The 20,938-nt window shown below is 44.1% G+C and overlaps 1 protein-coding gene across 2 annotated transcripts in view; it reads left to right on the forward strand.

The window, feature by feature from the left end:
• Nucleotides 1-20,476, forward strand: part of LOC139406178 (rho GTPase-activating protein 6-like) — a 64,617-nt gene extending 44,141 nt beyond the window's left edge. For both annotated transcript variants that reach the window (XM_071148677.1, XM_071148676.1), the window contains exons 3-13: nucleotides 66-137; nucleotides 2,342-2,604; nucleotides 4,272-4,467; nucleotides 4,694-4,749; nucleotides 5,535-5,685; nucleotides 7,840-7,988; nucleotides 9,239-9,418; nucleotides 17,854-17,951; nucleotides 18,804-19,066; nucleotides 19,178-19,252; nucleotides 19,377-20,476. In XM_071148677.1, the coding sequence (XP_071004778.1) occupies nucleotides 66-137; nucleotides 2,342-2,604; nucleotides 4,272-4,467; nucleotides 4,694-4,749; nucleotides 5,535-5,685; nucleotides 7,840-7,988; nucleotides 9,239-9,418; nucleotides 17,854-17,951; nucleotides 18,804-19,066; nucleotides 19,178-19,252; nucleotides 19,377-19,996 (2,123 nt within the window). In that variant the 3' untranslated portion in view covers nucleotides 19,997-20,476. The remainder of the gene's footprint in view (nucleotides 1-65; nucleotides 138-2,341; nucleotides 2,605-4,271; nucleotides 4,468-4,693; nucleotides 4,750-5,534; nucleotides 5,686-7,839; nucleotides 7,989-9,238; nucleotides 9,419-17,853; nucleotides 17,952-18,803; nucleotides 19,067-19,177; nucleotides 19,253-19,376) is intronic.
• Nucleotides 20,477-20,938: the final 462 nt, after the last annotated feature.

The raw sequence follows: 20,938 nt of genomic DNA on the forward strand, positions 1-20,938 counted from the left end.
GAATGTGGTAGAATGCAGTAGAATGTGGTAGAATGTTATGAAGTGTTTTTTCTTTTCTTTCTTAGATGGTCAAAAGCGTAAGAAGTCCCTCAGGAGGAAGTTGGATTCACTGGCCAAAGAGATGAGTAAAGACAAAGGTAGTTCCATTAATTAGTCACATGAGTTAGGTATGTTTATTTTATGTAGTAATATGTCTCAAGTAGGGCTGCACAAAATGGGAAAAACATTTCATTGCGATTTTCTTTTGTTAACCAAATACTGCTTTTGCAATTTGACTTGCGATATAGATCAAAACACTTTGGTGACCTGTTGGAATCATAGAAATACAATGATGGAGAGCACCATGGAACAATGTGTTGACTGCATTTGACCTAACAGAACAGCATGCAAACGTATATTGGATCTAACAGCAGAGGAAGCGTACTGCTTGAGTGACAGGGGGCAGGGCCTGGTGTGTGTGGGAAGCAGCCGCTAGAGGAGAGAGACAGCAAACGAGTAAACTATACAAACGGACATTACACACTGCTGAGTGGCATTTCAAAATATTGCATGGGATATGGATATTACACATGTCAATGGTGCAGCCCTAGACTCAAATACCCTCAGAACACAGGAGGTTGGTGGCACCTTAATAGGGGATGACGGGCTCATGGTAATGGTGGGAGCGGGTTTGCATGTGTTTGATGCCATTCCATTTGCTCCGTTCCAGCCATTATTATGAGCCCTTCTCATCTCAGCAGCCTCCACTGCCTCGGAAAGTATATATAAAAGGTGAGATATTTCACTTCGCCATACCATACAATGACAATATTGGGGGATTCTCAAATTCTCTCCATCACTACAGTATATTTGAGAAAAGTGTCTTGCATGTAGTCAGTGATAATATTGATGTTGATCTTTCAGTGTAGATAAACATGGCTCTTTTTAGTTGGAGGCTGTGAGACAGACACTGAGTCCTCTAGACCTTTGTTCATGTCCAGCTGGGTTCCGTTATCTCACACACTGGCCGGGCCATCCGTTGACTCTTTGATCCGTTTCACTGGAGCTATGTGGAGCTCACTAGAGCAAGCATTCTCAGCTGTTTCAACCCGCCGAGCTCTGAGAGGAAAATATACAGTAGGAGCCTCCTCCTGAAAGAGCCAGGGCTGCTTCAACAACTGCACCACAGGAGGTTGGGTGGCACCTTAATTGGGGAGGACGGGCTCAATCAGTGGAATGGTATCAAATGCATCAAACATATGGTTTCCATGGTTTCCAGGTGTTTGATGCCGTTCCATTTGCTCCGTTCCGGCCATTATTATGAGCCGTCCTCCCCTCAGCAGCCTCCACTGAACAGCACTGCCAACTGCTGCCCAGCCTCCTGCTACAATGTTCACAGGAATGTGAGTTCTCTCTGTCGCCTGGGTGGTCAAGGGAAGAACAAAAACAATCTTGAGAGGTGGCTTGGTCATCCTAGCCTAACTTCAGTCATCTCAGCCTAACTTCAGTCATCCCAGCCTAACCTCAGTCATCTCAGCCTAACTTCAGTCATCCCAGCCTAACCTCAGTCATCTCAGCCTAACTTCAGTCATCCCAGCCTAACCTCAGTCATCTCAGCCTAACTTCAGTCATCCCAGCCTAACCTCAGTCATCCCAGCCTAACCTCGGTCATCCCAGCCTAACCTCAGTCATCTCAGCCTAACCTCAGTCATCTCAGCCTAACCTCAGTCATCTCAGCCTAACCTCAGTCATCCCAGCCTAACCTCGGTCATCCCAGCCTAACCTCAGTCATCTCAGCCTAACCTCAGTCATCCCAGCCTAACCTCAGTCATCTCAGCCTAACCTCAGTCATCCCAGCCTAACTTCAGTCATCCCAGCCTAACCTCAGTCATCCCAGCCTAACCTCAGTCATCCCAGCCTAACCTCAGTCATCCCAGCCTAACCTCAGTCATCCCAGCCTAACCTCAGGCATGGACAACCCTAGCCCACCCCCGCTCTCTTTTCATTTTCTCTCCCTGTGTTTAAAGAGACACATCCCAAAGTATGCGTCCCCTGACTGGGGATAATGTATACATGGTACGGATACTGTTTAGACTAAACACTGCATTTCCCCAAGGACCTTTAGATATGTTTTTATATAGGGTAAGAGTTTTCAATTAGAGGGCCTATGGGAAATGTAATTATTATTTTTTAAATAAGGAAGCATAGTTTTTTAGCCATCCAGACTTCACTGCACAGTACGTTACTTCATACTTCGAAGCAAGTCTTGGGATTTACCATTACATTTAATTGAATGCTGAATTTATGAATATTAACTCCGGGTCCTCCCCTTTCCCCTCCTTATCCGTCCCTCGCATCATAGAGGCAACGCCCCAGGCCTTCGGCATACTTCTGTCGCAGGTGATCTCTAACGATCGCACCCACAAGCAGCGTCAGGAGCCCCAGCGCGAGGAGCACCGTGACCCCAGTGACCTGGTGTCCTCCCTGCTACACCTCACCTCACGGAAGAGCACCAAAGACAAGGAGCTGTCCAGCAGCAACTCGTCTCTCAGCTCCACCTCTGAGACGGCCACTGAGTCACCGTCACCCAGCACACCCGAAGCAGCACCACGCACCCGCAGAAGGGTAGGTTTTTACCTATGGGGGCTGTTCTAACAAACCTATGGTATGAGTCTGAATGTATTCTGTTATATCCAAAGCAACTTGTTCATATAATTTTATTTTACCTTTTCTTAACTGACTTGCCTAGTTAAAGACAAACTCTTATTTTCAATGACGGCCTAGGGACAGTGGGTTAACTGCTTGTTCAGGGGCAGAAGGACCTGTACCTTGTCAGCTCGGGGATTTGAACTTCCGGTTACTAGTCCAAAGCTCTAACCACTAGGCTACCCTGCCGCCCCATATAACTTGATGGGCAGAGGTAGAAATACCATTGGCCGGGCTCCCACCTCACTTCAATGTATGCCATCCACTTACAGTACGTTTGGAAAGTATTCAGACCCCTTCCCTTTTTCCACATTTTGTTATGTTACAGCCTTTTTCTAAAATTGATTAAATAAAACATTTTCTTCATCAATCTACACACAATACCCCATAATGACAAAGCGAAAACAGTATTTTAGGAAATCTATTTACATAATTATTCAGACTCTTTGGTATCAAACTCGAAATTGAGCTCAGGTGCATCCTGCTTCCATTGATCATCCTTGAGATTGTTTTCAACTGATTGGACATGATTTGGAAAGGCACACACCTGTCTATATAAGGTCCCACAGTTGACAGTGCATGTCAGAGCAAAAACCAAGCCATGAGGTCGAAGGAATTGTCCGTAGACCTACAAGACAGGATTGTGTTGAGGCACAGATCAGGGGAAGGGTACCAAGACATTTCTGCAGCATTGAAGGTCCCCAATAACACAGTGGCCTCCATCATTCTTAAATGTAAGAAGTTTGGAACCACCAAGACTCTTCCTTGAGCTTGCCGCCCGGCTAAACTGAGCAATCAGGGGAGAAGGGCCTTGGTCAGGGAGGTGACCAAGAACCCGATGGTCACTCTGACAGAGCTCCAGAGTTCCTCTGTGGAGATGGGATAACCTTCCAGAAGGACAACCATCTTTGCAGCACTCCACCAATCAGGCCTTGATTAAAACCTGCTCCAGAGCTCTCAGGACCTCAGACTGGGGTGAAGGTTCACCTTCCAACAGGACAATGACCCTAAGCACACAGCCAAGACAAAGCAGGAGTGGCTTCGGGACAAGTCTCTGAATGTCCTTGAGTGGCCCAGCCTGAGCCCGGACTTAAACCCGATCGAACATCCCTGGAGAGACCTGAAAATAGCTGTGTCCCCATCCAACCAGACAGAGCTTGAGAGGATCTGCAGAGAAGAATGGGATTAACTCCCCAAATACAGGTGTGCCAAGCTTGTAGCGTCATATCAAAGAAGACTCGAGGCTGTAGTCGCTGACAAAGGTGCTTCAGCAAAGTACTGAGTAAAAGGTCTGACTATTTATGTAAATGTAACATTTACGTTTTTTTTTAATATATATATTTGCAAACATTTCCAAAAACCTGTTTTTGCTTTGTCATTATGGGTTATTGTTTATAGATTGAATACATTTTAGAATAAGGCTGTAACGTATCAAAATGTGGAAAAAGTGAAGGGGTCTGAACACTTTCCGAGCACACTGTATATAATCCATCATGCCATGCCATGCGCTCGTCGCCATACGCTATCCATCACCTCTCCATATGGCTGTACTGTACCGTACTCACTCAACTATGTGTATCTGGCAGGGAGGAGTGTCTGTGGATTGCATCACTGACCTGGATGACAATCAGTCTCGCCTGCTGGAAGCCCTGCAGCTGTCCCTACCAGCCGAGACACCCAGCAACAGGAAGAAGCAGAGGGACAAGAAGCTTAGCCTCAACCCCATCTATAGACAGGTTCCCAGGGTGGTGGAGATGTGCTGCCTGCATCTGGAGAAATATGGTACACACAAAGGAATTGCCGTCATTCTTCAGAAAGTGCTGCGCATATTGGGCCCGATTCACAGTTGTAGTGAGCGCAGACAACACAGACTTTCATGTAAATCGTTCACTTAAGTCAATGGAGGATATGACTTGCAGAGGATTGTTAAATGCGACTGGAGTTTATGTACACATTTTCCCTGTTGGTGTCAAATCAAATTTACCCTTTATTTCTCCATGTAATTTAGGTCTACAGACAGTCGGCATCTTCCGTGTAGGGAGCTCAAAGAAGAGAGTGCGGCAGGTGAGGTTTCTCTGGAAAATGCTGATGAACACATCGATGAGGTGCTCATCAAAACACACTGTGAAATTCCTAGTGTGTTTCTAGTGTTAAACTGTGGAGGGTGGGATGTTGTCTCCAGTCCAGTATGTTTCTAGTGTTAAACTGTGGAGGGAGGGATGTTGTCTCCAGTCCAGTATGTTTCTAGTGTTAAACTGTGGAGGGAGGGCTGTTGTCTCCAGTATGTTTCTAGTGTTAAACTGTGGAGGGAGGGATGTTGTCTCCAGTATGTTTCTAGTGTTAAACTGTGGAGGGAGGGCTGTTGTCTCCAGTATGTTTATAGTGTTAAATTGTGGAGGGAGGGATGTTGTCTCCAGTCCAGTATGTTTCTAGTGTTAAACTGTGGAGGGAGGGATGTTGTCTCCAGTCCAGTATGTTTCTAGTGTTAAACTGTGGAGGGAGGGATGTTGTCTCCAGTCCAGTATGTTTCTAGTGTTAAACTGTGGAGGGAGGGCTGTTGTCTCCAGTATGTTTCTAGTGTTAAACTGTGGAGGGAGGGATGTTGTCTCCAGTATGTTTCTAGTGTTAAACTGTGGAGGGAGGGCTGTTGTCTCCAGTATGTTTCTAGTGTTAAACTGTGGAGGGAGGGCTGTTGTCTCCAGTATGTTTCTAGTGTTAAACTGTGGAGGGAGGGATGTTGTCTCCAGTCCAGTAAGTTTCTAGTGTTAAACTGTGGAGGGATGGCTGTTGTCTCCAGTATGTCTCTAGTGTTAAACTGTGGAATGTGGGATTTGGTATGTTGTTTCCAGCTCAGAGAGCAGTGTGACCTGGGAATGGAGGTCCAGCTGGACGAGGCTAACAGTGTCCATGATGTGGCCGCGCTGCTTAAGGAGTTCCTGAGGGATATGCCTGAACCCCTGCTGACCAGAGAGCTCTACACTGCATTCCTCAATACCATGTGTGAGGAACACAGACACACAGGCTTGGCCACACACACACACACACACACACACACACACACACACACACACCCTGGCCACACACAGACTTACAAACACACACACACACAGACAGACTTGGCCACACACACACACACACACACACACACACACACACACACACACAGACAGACACAAACACATTACTAAACCCATACTTTACGCTCACATCTAAACTTCATACCACAATATGACACACAATCTCACCACCACACTTCACACAGCCTTCATCACTAGCATGAACAGCCCACATTTACCCCATACCCCACATTCATGTACACTTCATACACTATATAACTCAATTGCTTCACCACAATCTAACCACAACACTACTCATAGCCTTAATCAACCCAAAGTGTGAAGGGTTTAGTTACGCCTACAGTGCCATGCAAAAGTATTCATCCCCCTTGGCGTTTTTCCTATTTAGTTGCATTACAACCTGGGATTTTTATTTGGATTTCATGTAATGTACATTCACAAAATAGTCCAAATAGGTGAAGTGAAATGAAAAAAATAACTTGTTTAAAAAAATGGTGGTTTGTGCATATGTATTCACCCCCTTTACTGTGAAGCCCCTAAATAAGATCTGGTGCAACCAATTGCCTTCAGACGTCACATAATTGGTTAAATAAGATCCACCTGTGTGCAATCTAAGTGTCACATGATCTCAGTATGTATACACCTGTTCTGAAAGGCCTCAGAGTCTGCAACACCACTAAGCAAGGGGCACCACCAAGCAAGCGGCAATATGAAGACCAAGGAGCTCTCCAAACAGGTCAAGGACAACGTTGTGGAGAAGTACAGATCAAGGTTGTTGTTTTTTTAAATATCTGAAACTTGAACATCCCATGGAGCACCATTAAATCCATTATTAAAAAATGTAAAGAATATGGCACCACAACGAACCTGCCGAGAGAGGGCCGCCCACCAAAACTCACTGACCAGGCAAGGAGGGCGTTAATCAGAGAGGCAATAAAGAGACCAAAGATAACCCTGAAGGATCTGCAAAGCTCCACAGCGGAGATTGGAGTATCTGTCCATAGGACCACTTTAAGCCATATACTCCACAGAGTTGGGCTTTACTGAAGAGTGGCCAGAAAAAAAGCCATTGCTTAAAGAAGAAAAAAAGCAAACACGTTTGGTGTTCGCCAAAAGGCATGTGGGAGACTCTCCAAACATATGGAAGAAGGTACTCTGGTCAGATGAGACTAAAATTGAGCTTTTTGGCCATCAAGCAAAACACCAAGTCTGGGTCAAACCCAACACCTCCATCACCCCGAGAACTTCATCCATGAACTTCATCCCCACAGTGAAGCATGGTGGTGGCAGCATCATGCTGTGGGGATGTTTTTCAATGGCAGGGACTGGGAAACTGGTCAGAATTGAAGGAATGATGGATGGCGCTAAATACAGGGAATTTCTTTGAGATTTGAGATTGGGATGGAGGTTCACCTTCCAGCAGGACAATGTCCCTAAGCATACTGCTAAAGCAACACTTGCGTGGTTTAAGGGGGAACATTCCAATGAATGGCCTAGTCAAAGCCCAGACCTCAATCCAATTGAGAATCGGTGGTATGACTTAAAGATTGCTGTACACCAGCGGAACCCATCCAACTTGAAGGAGCTGGAGCAGTTTTGCCCTGAAGAATGGGCAAAAATCCCAGTGGTTAGATGTGCCAAGCTTATAGAGACATACCCCAAGAGACTTACAGCTGTAATTGCTGCAAAAGGTGTCTCTACAAAGTATTGACTATGAGGGGGTGAATAGTTACAGTATGCACGCTCAAGTTTTCAGTTTTTTTGTCTTATTTGTTTCACAATAAAAAAAAATTGCATCTTCAAAGTGGTAGGCATGTTGTGTAAATCAAATGATACACCCCCCCAAAAAAATCTATTGTAATTCCAGGCTGTAAGGCAACAAAATAGGAAAAATGCCAAGGGGGTGAATACTTTCGCAAGCCACTGTACACTACAGTAGTTTGTTATTAAGAAAGCATACACTTCATACACCAAGAGAGTATACCTGATTCCTATACCGTCTGTATTGTAAAACGTGTCTGTACCTGTACCTGTGAGAATGAGAGGGAGTTGTGTTGATGGTTGTCTTCCTCTGCAGTACTGGACCATCCAGACCAGGAGAGCACCATCCAGCTACTGGTGTATCTGCTGCCGCCGTGCAACAGTGACACCCTGCAACGCCTCCTGGAGTTCCTGGCCACGGTGACCGCCCACGCAGAGGACAGTCAGGACAGGGACGGACATGAGGTGTGGAATGGACAGGGCAGGCAAGGACTTGAGGGTAGGACACGGCAGGACAGGAGGACAGAATAGGAAGACTGGAGGACAGGGCAGGAGGACAGGACACGGCAGGACAGGAGGACAGGCCATGAGGGCAGTGCAGGGAAGGACAGGACATGAGGGTAGGACACGGCAGGACAGGAGGACAGGATAGGATGACTGGAGGACAGGACATGAGGGTAGGACACGGCAGGACAGGATAGGATGACTGGAGGACAGGACATGAGGGTAGGACACGGCAGGACAGGAGGACAGGATAGGATGACTGGAGGACAGGGTAGGAGGACAGGACATGAGGGCTGGACATGGCAGGACATGAGGAAAGGGCAGGAGGACAGGGCAGAGCATGACAGGATGAGAGGTTAGTAGTGTAATTAATTTACTCAGGTAGATGATAGATGAATGTTGTAGTTTTTCCCAATGTTGGTTATTTATGATTCTTGACAAGGTCATGAGTCATATTCATCTATCGAAATACTGCAAGCATTTTACATTACAGCGCAGACCACATTGTCATTAGCATGCTAGTAATAGTACTTCCACCACCCCAAATGAGCGCAGAGAGGAGTACATGGGAAGGATATTTTTACATTCTGATGTAACAAATTGACGGACTTTATAGCTTTATTCATGTTGACAAGAGCGGCTTAAGTGAGTATTAATTCCCACACTCCTCTCGGTTTGAATATGTATACACCTCTGTGTGTCAAGAGTCAGCCATGTGCATTAATTGTTTTCTATTGCTACCATAATCATAATTGATTTTAAAAAATTATCTGTATTAATGACTGCTTACCCATGTTAATTTTACATTAAACTTAAAAGAAAGACCAGAAAGTCATCTGATGTTTTTATTCAGTGTTACCTTAACTAATCATTCCAGTTAACCTCCATCAACCTAACCTTCAGCATAGTCCTGATTTTTCCTGTAACCACAAAAGATCAGACGAAAATGTCTTGCTAACAATCACGTACTTGGCATGTGAGGCTGTGAGTTGTGGGGCTGCTGGCCAGACAGCCAGAATGAGATCAATTCAGGCTTCATTATCCTGTTATTACTGGGGATTTCATGACGATGCATAACAAACTGTTCATGTCCTACCGAGCAGAAGGAGCTCATGTTTGCCAGCACTGGCAGGAGAGCTTCTCAGAAAGGTGTGTGTGTGTGTGTGTGTGTGTGTATGTTTTTGTGCTCATTGTCCCACTGCTGTCTTTAGATCACCGGGAACAAGATGACATCACTCAACTTGGCCACCGTCTTTGGGCCCAACCTTCTACACAAGCAGAAGAGCTCAGACAAGGAGTTTACTGTTCAGAGTGTTGCCCGCGCAGAGGAGAGTACAGCCATCATTGGCGTGGTACACAGCATGATCACCACATATGAGACCCTCTTCATGGTAAGCTATCCACTTATGGAAAACACTGTAACATGGCACCAATAGATGGATATATAAGTGTTTATCACACTAGATAGAGAACAGAGTACAAAATTGGCACAGCTGACAAACAATTGAACTCTCTTAGTCACTGCTCTCCTTTCCTAGAATAATTGTTCTTAGGGGAATTGTGCTTAAAGGGATACTTTGGGAATTTGGCAATGAGGCCTGCTATCTACTTCCCCATGGATTACATTTTTATGAAGGAAATTAGAGGTAGGTTCTGCTAGCAGATACCATAGACTTCCAGTCATTGTGGTAACGCTACTATAGTTAGTCATTGCAGTAGTTCTAGTTAGGAATGTCCTTCGAACTGCACGCAGATACAAAGAAAATGGTAAACACAAGTTCATCTGACTGGGGAAGTAGATAAAAGGACCTCATTGCCAAAATACAGATGTATTCCTTTAATAGAGTGGCTCCATCTAATGAAATGTAAACATGCATTTTATACGTTTTGGAGAAGGCCTAAGCCTTGTAAAACCAAGCTCCACAGAGAAGATCATCAACTCCTGCCTTTGTTTTTCACTCCTGTACGGGTCCTTATAAGGTCCAGGAAAAGGAGGACTATGGATTTGGACATACTGATTACAGTGTCTTTACAGTTTCTTTCCAGACCAAGCTCTATTTCTCTTAAAGGGGCAATCCTCAGTTGAAACAATAACAAAGCACATGCACTGCCTTTGTTATGGTAAAAAGGTGAGGGATGGACATGGAGAAATGCAATCACTCTTAAATTCATAGACAGAGCTATTTTGACGCAAGGACTGACCACTCAATATGTCAACAATATAGTTAAGCATATTTTGAAGCTATACACAGTTTTTGCTTACAGTGCATTCAGAAAGTTTTTTGTTACGTTACAACCTTATTCTAAAATAGATTCAATTGTTTTTCTTCCATCCTCAATCTACACACAATATCCCATAATGACAAAGCAAAAAAAGGGTTCTAGAATTTTTTTGAAAATGTATTAAAAAATGTCAAACTGAATTCACATTTACATAGGTATTCAGACCCTTTACTCAGTTGAAGCACCTTTTTGCAGTGATTACAGCTTCGAGTCTTCTTGGGTAAGACGCTATAAGCGTGGCACACCTGTATTTGGGGAATTTCTCTCATTCTCCTCTGCAGATCCTCTCAAGCTCTGTCCAGTTGGATGGGGAGCTTTGCTGCACTGCTATTATCAGATCTCTCCAGAGATGTTCAATCGGGATCAAGTCCGGGCTCTGGCTGGGCCACTCAAGTACATTCAGAGACTTGTCCTGAAGCCACTCTTGCGTTGTCTTGGATGTGTGCTTTGGGTCGTTGTCGTGTTGGAAGGTGAACCTTCACCCCAGTCCGAGGTCTTGAGCGCTCTTTAGCAGGTTTTTATCAAGGATCTCTCTGTACTTAGCTCCGTTCCTTACTAGTCTCCCAGTCCTTGCCGCTGAAAAACATCCCCACAGCATGATGCCACCAACCCCATTCTTCACCGTAGGGATGGTGCCAGGTTTCCTCCAGACGTGACGCTTGGCATTCAGGCCAAAGAGTTCAATCTTGGTTTTATTAGACCAGAGAATATTGTTTCTCGTGGTCTAAGAGTCATTTTAGGTGCCTTTTGGCAAACTCCAAGCAGCTGTCATGTGCCTTTTACTGAGGAGTGGCTTACGTCTGGCCATTCTACCATAAAGGCCTGATTGGTGGAGTGCTGCAGAGATGGTTGTCCTTCTGGAAGGTTCTCCCAATGTCCACAGAGGAACTCTAGAGCTCTGTCAGAGTGACGATCAGGTTCTTGGTCACCTCCCTGACCAAGGCCCTTCTCCCCGATTGCTCAGTTTAGCCGGGCGTCCAGCTCCAGGTCTTGGTGGTTCCAAACTTCTTCCATTTATGAATGATGGAGGCCACTGTGTTCTTGGGGACCTTCAATGCTACAGAAATGTTTTGGTACCCTTGCCCAGATGTGTGCCTCGACACAATCCTGTCTCGGAGCTTTACGGACAATTCCTTCGACCTCATGGCTTGGATGTTGCTCTGACATGCACTGTCAACTGTGGGACAGTGCATGTCTCACAGTGTGCCTTTCCAAATCATGTCCAATCAATTGCATTTACCACAGGTTGACTCTAATCAAATTGTAGAAACATTTCAAGGATGATCAATGGAAACAGAATACACCTGAGCTCAATTTCGAGTCTCATTGCGAAGGGTCTCAATACTTATGTAAATAGGGTATTTCAGTTTTTTTATTATTATAAAATGTGCAAAATCTTATAAAAACCTGTATTCGCTTTGGCACTATGGGGTATTGTGTGTGGATTGATAAGGAAAACATTTAATTTAATAAATGTTAGAATTAAGCTGTAACGTAACAAAATGTGGAAAAATCGAAGTGGTCTGAATACTTTCAGAATGAACTGCACACACATTATCAAAGCATGTTGTGTGTGGCTGGAGCATCTGGGGACTCACTCCTATCATGACATGTGCACTGAACAAAAATATAAACACAACATTGTTGGTCCAATTTTTCATGAGCTGAAATAAAAAATCCCAGAAATTTTCCATAAAAAGCTTAGTTCCATAAAGTTTTGTCCATAAATGTGTTTACATCCTTGTTAGTGAGCATTTCTCATTTGCCAAGGTAATCCATCCACCTGGCAGGTGTGGCATATCAAGAAGTTGATTATTTTAAACCTCTACGGGATCAGTGTCCCTAAACCGGGACGGTTGTTGCTAATGTGACTAGAATGTCGTTGTATAAAACAGCCAACTTTCCAGGACATAGACGTGTCTTATATGGGCAGAAGATTACATTCTTGTTAATCTAACTGCTGTGTCTAATTAACAGTAGCTATTACAATGAAAAAATACCATGCTATTGTTTGAGGAGAGTGCAAAACAACAAACCTTTTATCACGGCAACTGGTTTGATACATTCAGTAATCTTGCTCTTATTTGTCATCCCGAGGGTCCCAGAGATAAATGTAGCATAGTTGTGTTTGATAAAATCAATTTTTATGTTCAAATGTAGCAACTGGGGTCTACAGTTTTACCCCACTGATGTCTCTGGCTCCACACCCACCCCACGTGCATTCACTTCCGGGGCTGACAGAGATGGCCGCCTCGCTTCGTGTTCCTAGGAAACTATGCAGTATTTTGTTTTTTTATGTGTTATTTCCCCCCCAAGTCGACACATCGCCGGCCCTGAAAGAACTTCATTGGACTCTATGTAAACTGGAAACCACATATCCTGAGGCTGCACTTATTGTAGCCAGGGATTTTAACAAGGCTAATCTGAAAACAAGGCTCCCTAAATTCTATCAGCATATTGATTGTGCTACCAGGGCAAAACCCTAGACCACTGTTATTCTAACTGCCGCAACGCATTTAAGGCCCTCCCCCGACCTCCCTTCGGAAAAGCTGGCCACGACTCCATTTTGTTGCTCCCAGCCTATAGACAGAAACTAAACCAGGAAGCACCCGCGCTCAGGTCTGTTCAACGCTGGTCCGACCAATCTGATTCCACGCTTCAAAATTGCATCGATCACGTGGTCTGGGATATGTTCCGCATTGCGGCGAACAACAACATTGACGAATACGCTGATTCGGTGTGCGAGTTTATTAACAAATGCATCGGTGATGTTGTACCCACAGCGTCTATTAAAACATTCCCCAACCAGAAACGGTGGATTGATGGCAGAATTGGTGCAAAACAGAACACGCGAACCACTGCTTTTAATCAGGGCAAGGTGACCGGAAACATGACCGAATACAAACAGTGTAGCTATTCCCTCCGCAAGGCAATCAAACAAGCTAAGCGTCAAATCAAATCAAATCAAATTTTATTTGTCACATACACATGGTTAGCAGATGTTAATGCGAGTGTAGCGAAATGCTTGTGCTTCTAGTTCCGACAATGCAGTAATAACAAGTAATCTAACTAGAGAACAGAACAGAGAAAAAGTGGAGTCGCAATTCAACGGCTCAGACACGAGAGGTATGTGGCAGGGTCTACAATCAATCACGGACTACAAAAGAACAACCAGCCCCGTTTCGGATCACGATGCCTTGCTCCCAGACAGACTAAACAACTTTTTTGCTCGCTTTGAGGACAATACAGTGCCACTGACACGGCCAGCTACCAAAACCTGCGGGCTCTCCTTCACTGTAGCCAATGTGAGTAAAACATTTAAACGTGTCAACCCTCGCAAGGCTGCAGGCCCAGACGGCATCCCCAGCCGCATACTCAGAGCGTGCACAGACTGGCAGGCTGGTGTGTTTACAGACATATTCAATCAATCCTTATCCCAGTCTGCTGTCCCCACATGCTTCAAGAGGGCCACCATTGTTCCTGTTCTCAAGAAAGCTAAATGACAACCGACCTGTAGCACTCACTTCCATCATCATGAAGTGCTTTGAGAGACTAGTCAAGGACCATATCACCTCCACCCTACCTGACACCCTAGACCCACTCCAATTTGCTTACCCCCCCAATAGGTCCACAGACCACAGGCCACCACACTGCCCTAACCCATCTGGACAAGAGGAATACCTATGTAAGAATGCTGTTCATCGATTACAGCTCAGCATTTAACACCATAGTACCCTCCAAACTCATCATTAAGCTCGAGACCCTGGGTCTCGACCCCACCCTGTGCAACTGGGTCCTGGACTTCCTGACGTGCCGCCCCCAGGTGGTGAGGGTAGGTAACAACATCTCCACCCCGCTGATCCTCAACACTGGGTCCCCACAAGGGTGCGTTCTCAGCCCTCTCCTGTACTCCCTGTTCACCCACGACTGCATGGCCATGCACGCCTCCAACTCAATCATCAAGTTTGCAGACGACACTACAGTGATAGGCTTGATTACCAACAACGACGAGACAGCCTACAGGGAGGAGGTGAGGGCCCTCGGAGTGTGGTGTCAGGAAAATAACCTCACATTCAATGTCAACAAAACAAAGGAGATGATCGTGGACTTCAAGAAACAGCAAAGGGAGCACCCCCCTATCCACATCGATGGAACAGTAGTGGAGAGGGTAGTAAGTTTGAAGTTCCTCGGCGTACACATCACGGACAAACTGAAATGGTCCACCCACACAGACAGTGTTGTGAAGAAGGCGCAGCAGCGCCTCTTCAACCTCAGGAGGCTGAAACAATTTGGCTTGTCACCAAAAACACACAAACTTTTACAGATGCACAATTGAGAGCCTCCTGTCGGGCTGTATCACCGCCCACCACCGTACGGCAGCTGCTCCACCCATAACCGTAAGACTCCAGAGGGTAGTGAGGTCTGCACAACGCATCACCGGGTGCAAACTACCTGCCCTCCAGGACACCTACACCACCCGATGTCACAGGATGTTATATATTGGATGTTAGATATTGTTAGATATTACTGCCGGTCGGAACTAGAAGCACAAGCATTTCTCTACACTTGCATTAACATCTGCTAACTACATACATATTTGTATGTGACAAATAAATTTGATTTGATTTGACCCGGCCATCTAGATTTGTGAAAGTGTATAAGCTAATGATCCATCATGTACTGTATGACATTCCTGGGAGTGTGTAAACTTAATTTTTTTATTACCAAAGCATTTTTATATGTTCTCTATAGTTATGTACTTGAAAATGTATAAATGATCAATTCGGCACATTTAGGCAATCTCCTGGCAGACTTGATACAACATTTTGAGCAGTAATGTAATTCTTCACTGGATCAGTCTGAAACTTTGCACACACACACACACACACACACACACACTGTTGCCATCTGGTGGCCAAAATCTAAATTACACCAGGACTCCTATCTGAAAGCATGGCCATTCTCCTACATTTCAATGATGGAAAAATACAAAATAGAAAAATCAGGTTTTACCAGATCTAATGTGTTATATTCTCCTACATTCATTTCACATTTCCACAAACTTCAAAGTGTTTCCTTTCAAATGGTTTCAAGAATATGCATATCCTTGCTTCAGGTCCTGAGCTACAGGCAGTTAGATTTGGTTATGTCATTTTAGGTGAACATTGAAAAAAAGGGTATGATCCTTGAGGTTCATGATCATTACACAGGTGCACCTTGTGCTGGGGGACAATAAAAGGCCACTCTAAATGTGCAGATTTGTCACACAACACAATGCCACAGATGTCTCAAGTTTTGAGGGAGCGTGCAATTGGCATGCTGACTGCAGGAATGTCCACCAGAGCTGTTGCCAGAGAATTGAATGTTAATTTCTCTTCCATAAGCTGCCTCCAACATTGTTTTAGAGAATTTGGCGGTGGGGTAATGCTATGGGCAGGCATAAACTAGAGACAGCAAACACAAATGCATTTTATCGATGGCAATTTGAATGCAAAGAGATATCGTGACGAGATCCTGAGGCCCATTATCGTGCCATTCATCCGCTGCCATCAGCTCATGTTTCAGCATGATAATGCACGGCCCCATGTCACAAGGATCTGTACACAATTCCTGGAAACTGAAAATGTCTCAGTTCTTCCATGGCCTGCATACTCACCATACATGTCACCCATTGAGCATGTTTGGGATGCTCTGGATCAACATGTATGACAGCATATACGACAAGCGTGTTCCAGTTCCTGCCAATATCCAGCAACTTTGCACAGCCATTGAAGAGGAGTGGGACAACATTCCACAGGCCACAATCAACAGCCTGATCAACTCTATGCAAAGGAGAATGTGCTGCGCCAGATACTGACTGGTTTTCTGATCCACGCCGCTACTTTTTTAAAAGCTTTATGTGACCAACAGATGCATATCTGTATTCCCAGTCATGTGAAATCCATAGATTAGGACCTAATTTATTTATTTCAATTGACTGATTTCCTTATATGAACTGTAACTCAGTAAAATCTTGGAAATTGTTGCATGTTGCGTATATATTTTTTTTCAGTGCATTTTGGTTTCTGATATGGTACGACCGTTGATCTCATGAGGCATTTGTACGTTATATTCTTCAAGAATCTATGTCATTAATTTGATTAGACCATAAATAGATGGAATAGATACAGCAACCGTGGATTTCCTTTAAACTTGCTCTATTTATCTTAACCTTTAGTCTGTGGGATCTTTCAACACAAAATATCTCACAACCACCATCCCTCCCTTACCCTTTCCATTGCATTGCTTCATCTAAGCTATATGCACTACCGTTCAAAAGTTTGGGGTCACTTAGAAATGTCCTTGTTTTTTACAGAAAAACTATTTTTTTTGTCCATTAAAATAACATTGAATTGATTAGAAATACAGTGTAGACATTGTTAATGTTGTAAATGACTATTGTAGCTGGAAACGGCTGATTTTTTAGGATATCTACATAGGTGTACAGAGGCCCATTATCAGCAACCATCACTCCTGTGTTCCAATGGCACATTGTGTTAGCTAATCCAAGTTTATGAGCAAGAGGACAAGTACATTAGAGTGTCTAGTTTGAGAAACAGACGCCTCACAGACACTCTAATATACTTGTCCTTTTGCTCAGTTGTGCACCGGGGCCACCCACTCTCTTTCAATTATGTTAGAGCCAGTTTGCACTGTTCTGTGAAGGGAGTAGTACGAGTGTTGTACGAGATCTTCAGTTTCTTGGCAATTTCTCGCATGGAATAGCCTTAATTTCTCAGAACAAGAATAGACTGACGAGTTTCAGAAGAAAGTTATTTGTTTCTGGCCATTTTAAGCCTGTAATCGAACCCACAAATGATGCTCCAGATACTCAACTAGTCTAAAGAAGGCCAGTTGTATTGCTTCTGTAATCAGCACAACAGTTTTCAGCTGTGCGAACATAATTGCAAATGGGTTTTCTAATGATCAATTACCCTTTTAAAATTATTAACTTGGATTAGCTAACACAGTATGCCACTGGAACACATGAGTGATGGTTGCTGATAATGGGCCTCTGTACGCCTATGTAGATATTCCTTTAAAAATCTGCCGTTTCCAGCTACAATAGTCATTTACAACATTAACAATGTCTACACTGTATTTCTGATCAATTTGATGCTATTTTAATGGACAAAAAATTAGCTTTTCTGTTAAAAACAAGGACATTTCTAAGTGACCCCAAACTTTTGAACAGTAGTGTATATATATTCGCATGTGTTAACCAATGGTGCAATAGCTTTAAACTTTACTTGAACCACTTGCTTATTATACATCGTCTGTAGGAGACATTCTTGCTTCAGCTCTTGTAATTTAGCGTTTCAGAGTACATATTTACATTATTGTGTCAATATCTGTCTCAACACTTGGCCTACATCTGAGCCGCTTGATTTACAGTGAAGGACTTAGATATCCAGTTTAAGCCAACAGAGAATGAGATAGATGTAACAACTGTCTGTTCAGCTGAGACGTCTAGTTAAGGATTGTGTGTTTCTGGCCCTTCCAGGTGCCGCCTGACCTGCAGAATGAGGTTCTGATGAGTCTACTAGAGACGGATCCTGACGTGGTGGATTACCTCCTGAGGAGGAAGGATTCTCAGCACTCGTGAGTGTGTGGCCTTTTGTGTGCTTAGATATGGACGATTGGACGTGATGCTGTGCCTCTGCCAAATGGGCATCAAGAGCGTCGGGCCAGTAACTGAAATGTCGCTGGTTTGAATCCCTGAGCTGACTAGGTGAAAAATATGTCCTTAACCCTACTTGCTCCGGATAAGATAACATCTACTACATGACAAATATTTAAAAAGCTCTGTGAAAATCCTGTACAGTGATGTATGGGGCTCTGAGAAGGTACTTGAGCACCCCCTGGTGGTAGTATTGTGTATTTTCACTTCTTACCTAAACATCATGGTGATGACATATAGTTTCAGTTTTCTTACCTAAACATCATGGTGATGACATATAGTTTCAGTTTTCTTACCTAAACATCATGGTGATGACATATAGTTTCAGTTTTCTTACCTAAACATCATGGTGATGACATATAGTTTCAGTTTTCTTACCTAAACATCATGGTGATGACATATAGTTTCAGTTTTCTTACCTAAACATCATTGTGATGACATTTGGTTTTAATGTTCTTACCTAAACATGAGATATTACTGCACTGTTGGATCTAGGAACACAAGCATTTTGCTACACCCACAATAACATCTGCTAAATATGTTGTATGCGACCAATAAAATTAGATTTGATATAATGCAGTTTCCATTCTCTTACCCAGACATCATTGTGATAACATATCATTTCAGTTGTCTCCCTTCTCTGTACACCATGGCATACTTTGTAACTAGGGCAATGAGTTGTTCCTGGTCAGATAATACCTACTATGGTAAATCTACTGGTCATCATATGTCTCATTTTACATCATGTCTCTTTCTTCTCCTCTCCCCCATAGTGGTCCAGGCCCTGTGAGGACTGAGGATCCCTTCTCTTTGAGGGAGAGGCGTTGCTCCAGTGACTCCAACAAGGCCTCCAGTGGGGATGTGTCCCCCTATGACAACAACTCACCTGTGCTGCCGGAGCGGCTGCTCTCACAGCCCCAGGAGGACAGGAATCTCCTCTCTGATAGGCTGTTCAGGGTTCCAGAGCAGTACACACTGGTTGGCCACGTCAAAGGTCGTCCTAGCATCACCTGTCACTCACCATCCACAGGCAAAGGTGAGCTTCCCAATGGTCGAGTTGTTGGTCATTTAATTTCTGAAAATAGCACAATATGCTGTATTGTATATTGCTACTTAGGCTGAGGAATATGTCTTATTTTTCCATTAGACACACCTGATGAACATGTCTGGGGTGCCTGGCATGCCTCTCTAAGGAAAGGGTTTGTGGATCATCACATCACTGGTACATTCATTGTCTTTAAACATAATGTCTCATTCTTTGCTCTTTGAAACTTTGCAACCTAGAATAAACATTGTAGACTAGATGGAGTTAGACGTTGATTATGTGTATAAATGGTTTCCCCTAGGTTCCCATGGCGACGTTTCGGAACACGGCTCCTGCGGCTCATCAGAGGGACTCGACCGTCACCAAGGTAACAACAGCAAACTGCCTGTCAGACGAACTTATACCTCATTAGGTGTGCCTGAGTGCAGACCACACCCCCCGGTGACTCGCTGCAGTAGTAGCCCTCTGACGGAGAGAGGGCAAAGACAGCAGGGTACCGACTCATTATTACATCACCGACCACAGGGAAGACCAGGGGCCGGCAGCTCAGAGGACCTCGCACTAAGAGGAGGAGTGTCACAGCCTGCCAGTCCCTCCCTCAGAGGCAGGCCTGGTGGCAGGGTGGATGGAAGGCCCCCCCCTCCCTACCCTGGACCTCTCAGAGGAACACACAGAGAATGTTCTCACTCTACACCTTCCCTCTCCCTCTCCACGCACCAGTGTGTGACCCCACAGAGCCCCCAACGGCCCCCCCAGGGCAGCTGCAGCCCCAGGAACCGGACTGTGGCCCCTAAGAACCCCTCCACTAGTCCTCTGGAAGGAAACGTGCCAGTCAGCCCGGAGTGGCAGAGAGAGAGTTGGCAGATATGGAAGCTCTTATCAACAGACAACACAGACACACTACCAGAGACACTGGTGTGATGCGTTGAGTAGACCCACTAACTTCAACTACTGTGTTACCAAGAGGAGAGGAGGGATGAGGGGGGGGGGGAGGTCCTGTATGAATATGTTGATCTGCTACTTACTGAGATGTGCCAATTGTCTGTGAGTAACGGTGTGTTTGTTTGTTAATGTTGTTGTTTCACTCTGCTCATGTGTTACCTATACTTTTTTCAGAAGCTTGACTCCAACATTTTGTCATTAAGAAATACCTTAACAGAGACACAAATTAACATCACTGAGATGTGACTATCTGAGTATTTTTTTTGGGGGGGGCCGTGTCATTTATATGTTTTATAATGTTATTTTTATTTAACTCAGAATAATGGTGTATGAATGAATCTGAATGGATCAGTACTAGTGGCTTACGTACAATGTTCATTTTTATATTCTAATATCATCCTATGAGATAAAATGTTGATATTATAACCAAAATCAAATACATTTATCGTATTGAAACAAGAGGTGTCTTTGTGCTATTTCTCTGTTGGTGGAGCTGTTGCCAAACAAATGAAAATCCATGATGTTTTTGTTACTGCTGTTACACTTAAATGTGATGTTTTGGTCACTAGCTTTTACAACTAATGTTCATGGCCTTCTGTAACTGATATTAATATTAATCTAAACACAGCTGTAACTGATTCTAATATTCATCCATTCACTCATCCAAACACAGCTGTAACGGATTCTAATACTCATCCAAACACAGCTGTAACTGATTCTAATATTCATCCATTCACTCATCCAAACACAGCTGTAACGGATTCTAATACTCATCCAAACACAGCTGTAACTGATTCTAATATTCATCCATTCACTCATCCAAACACAGCTGTAACTGATTCTAATATTCATCCAAACACAGCTGTAACTGATTCTAATATTCATCCATTCACTCATCCAAACACAGCTGTAACTGATTCT

The sequence above is a fragment of the Oncorhynchus clarkii genome, chromosome 3, assembly GCF_045791955.1.
Source record: "Oncorhynchus clarkii lewisi isolate Uvic-CL-2024 chromosome 3, UVic_Ocla_1.0, whole genome shotgun sequence".
NCBI classification, from domain to species: Eukaryota; Metazoa; Chordata; class Actinopteri; order Salmoniformes; family Salmonidae; genus Oncorhynchus; species Oncorhynchus clarkii.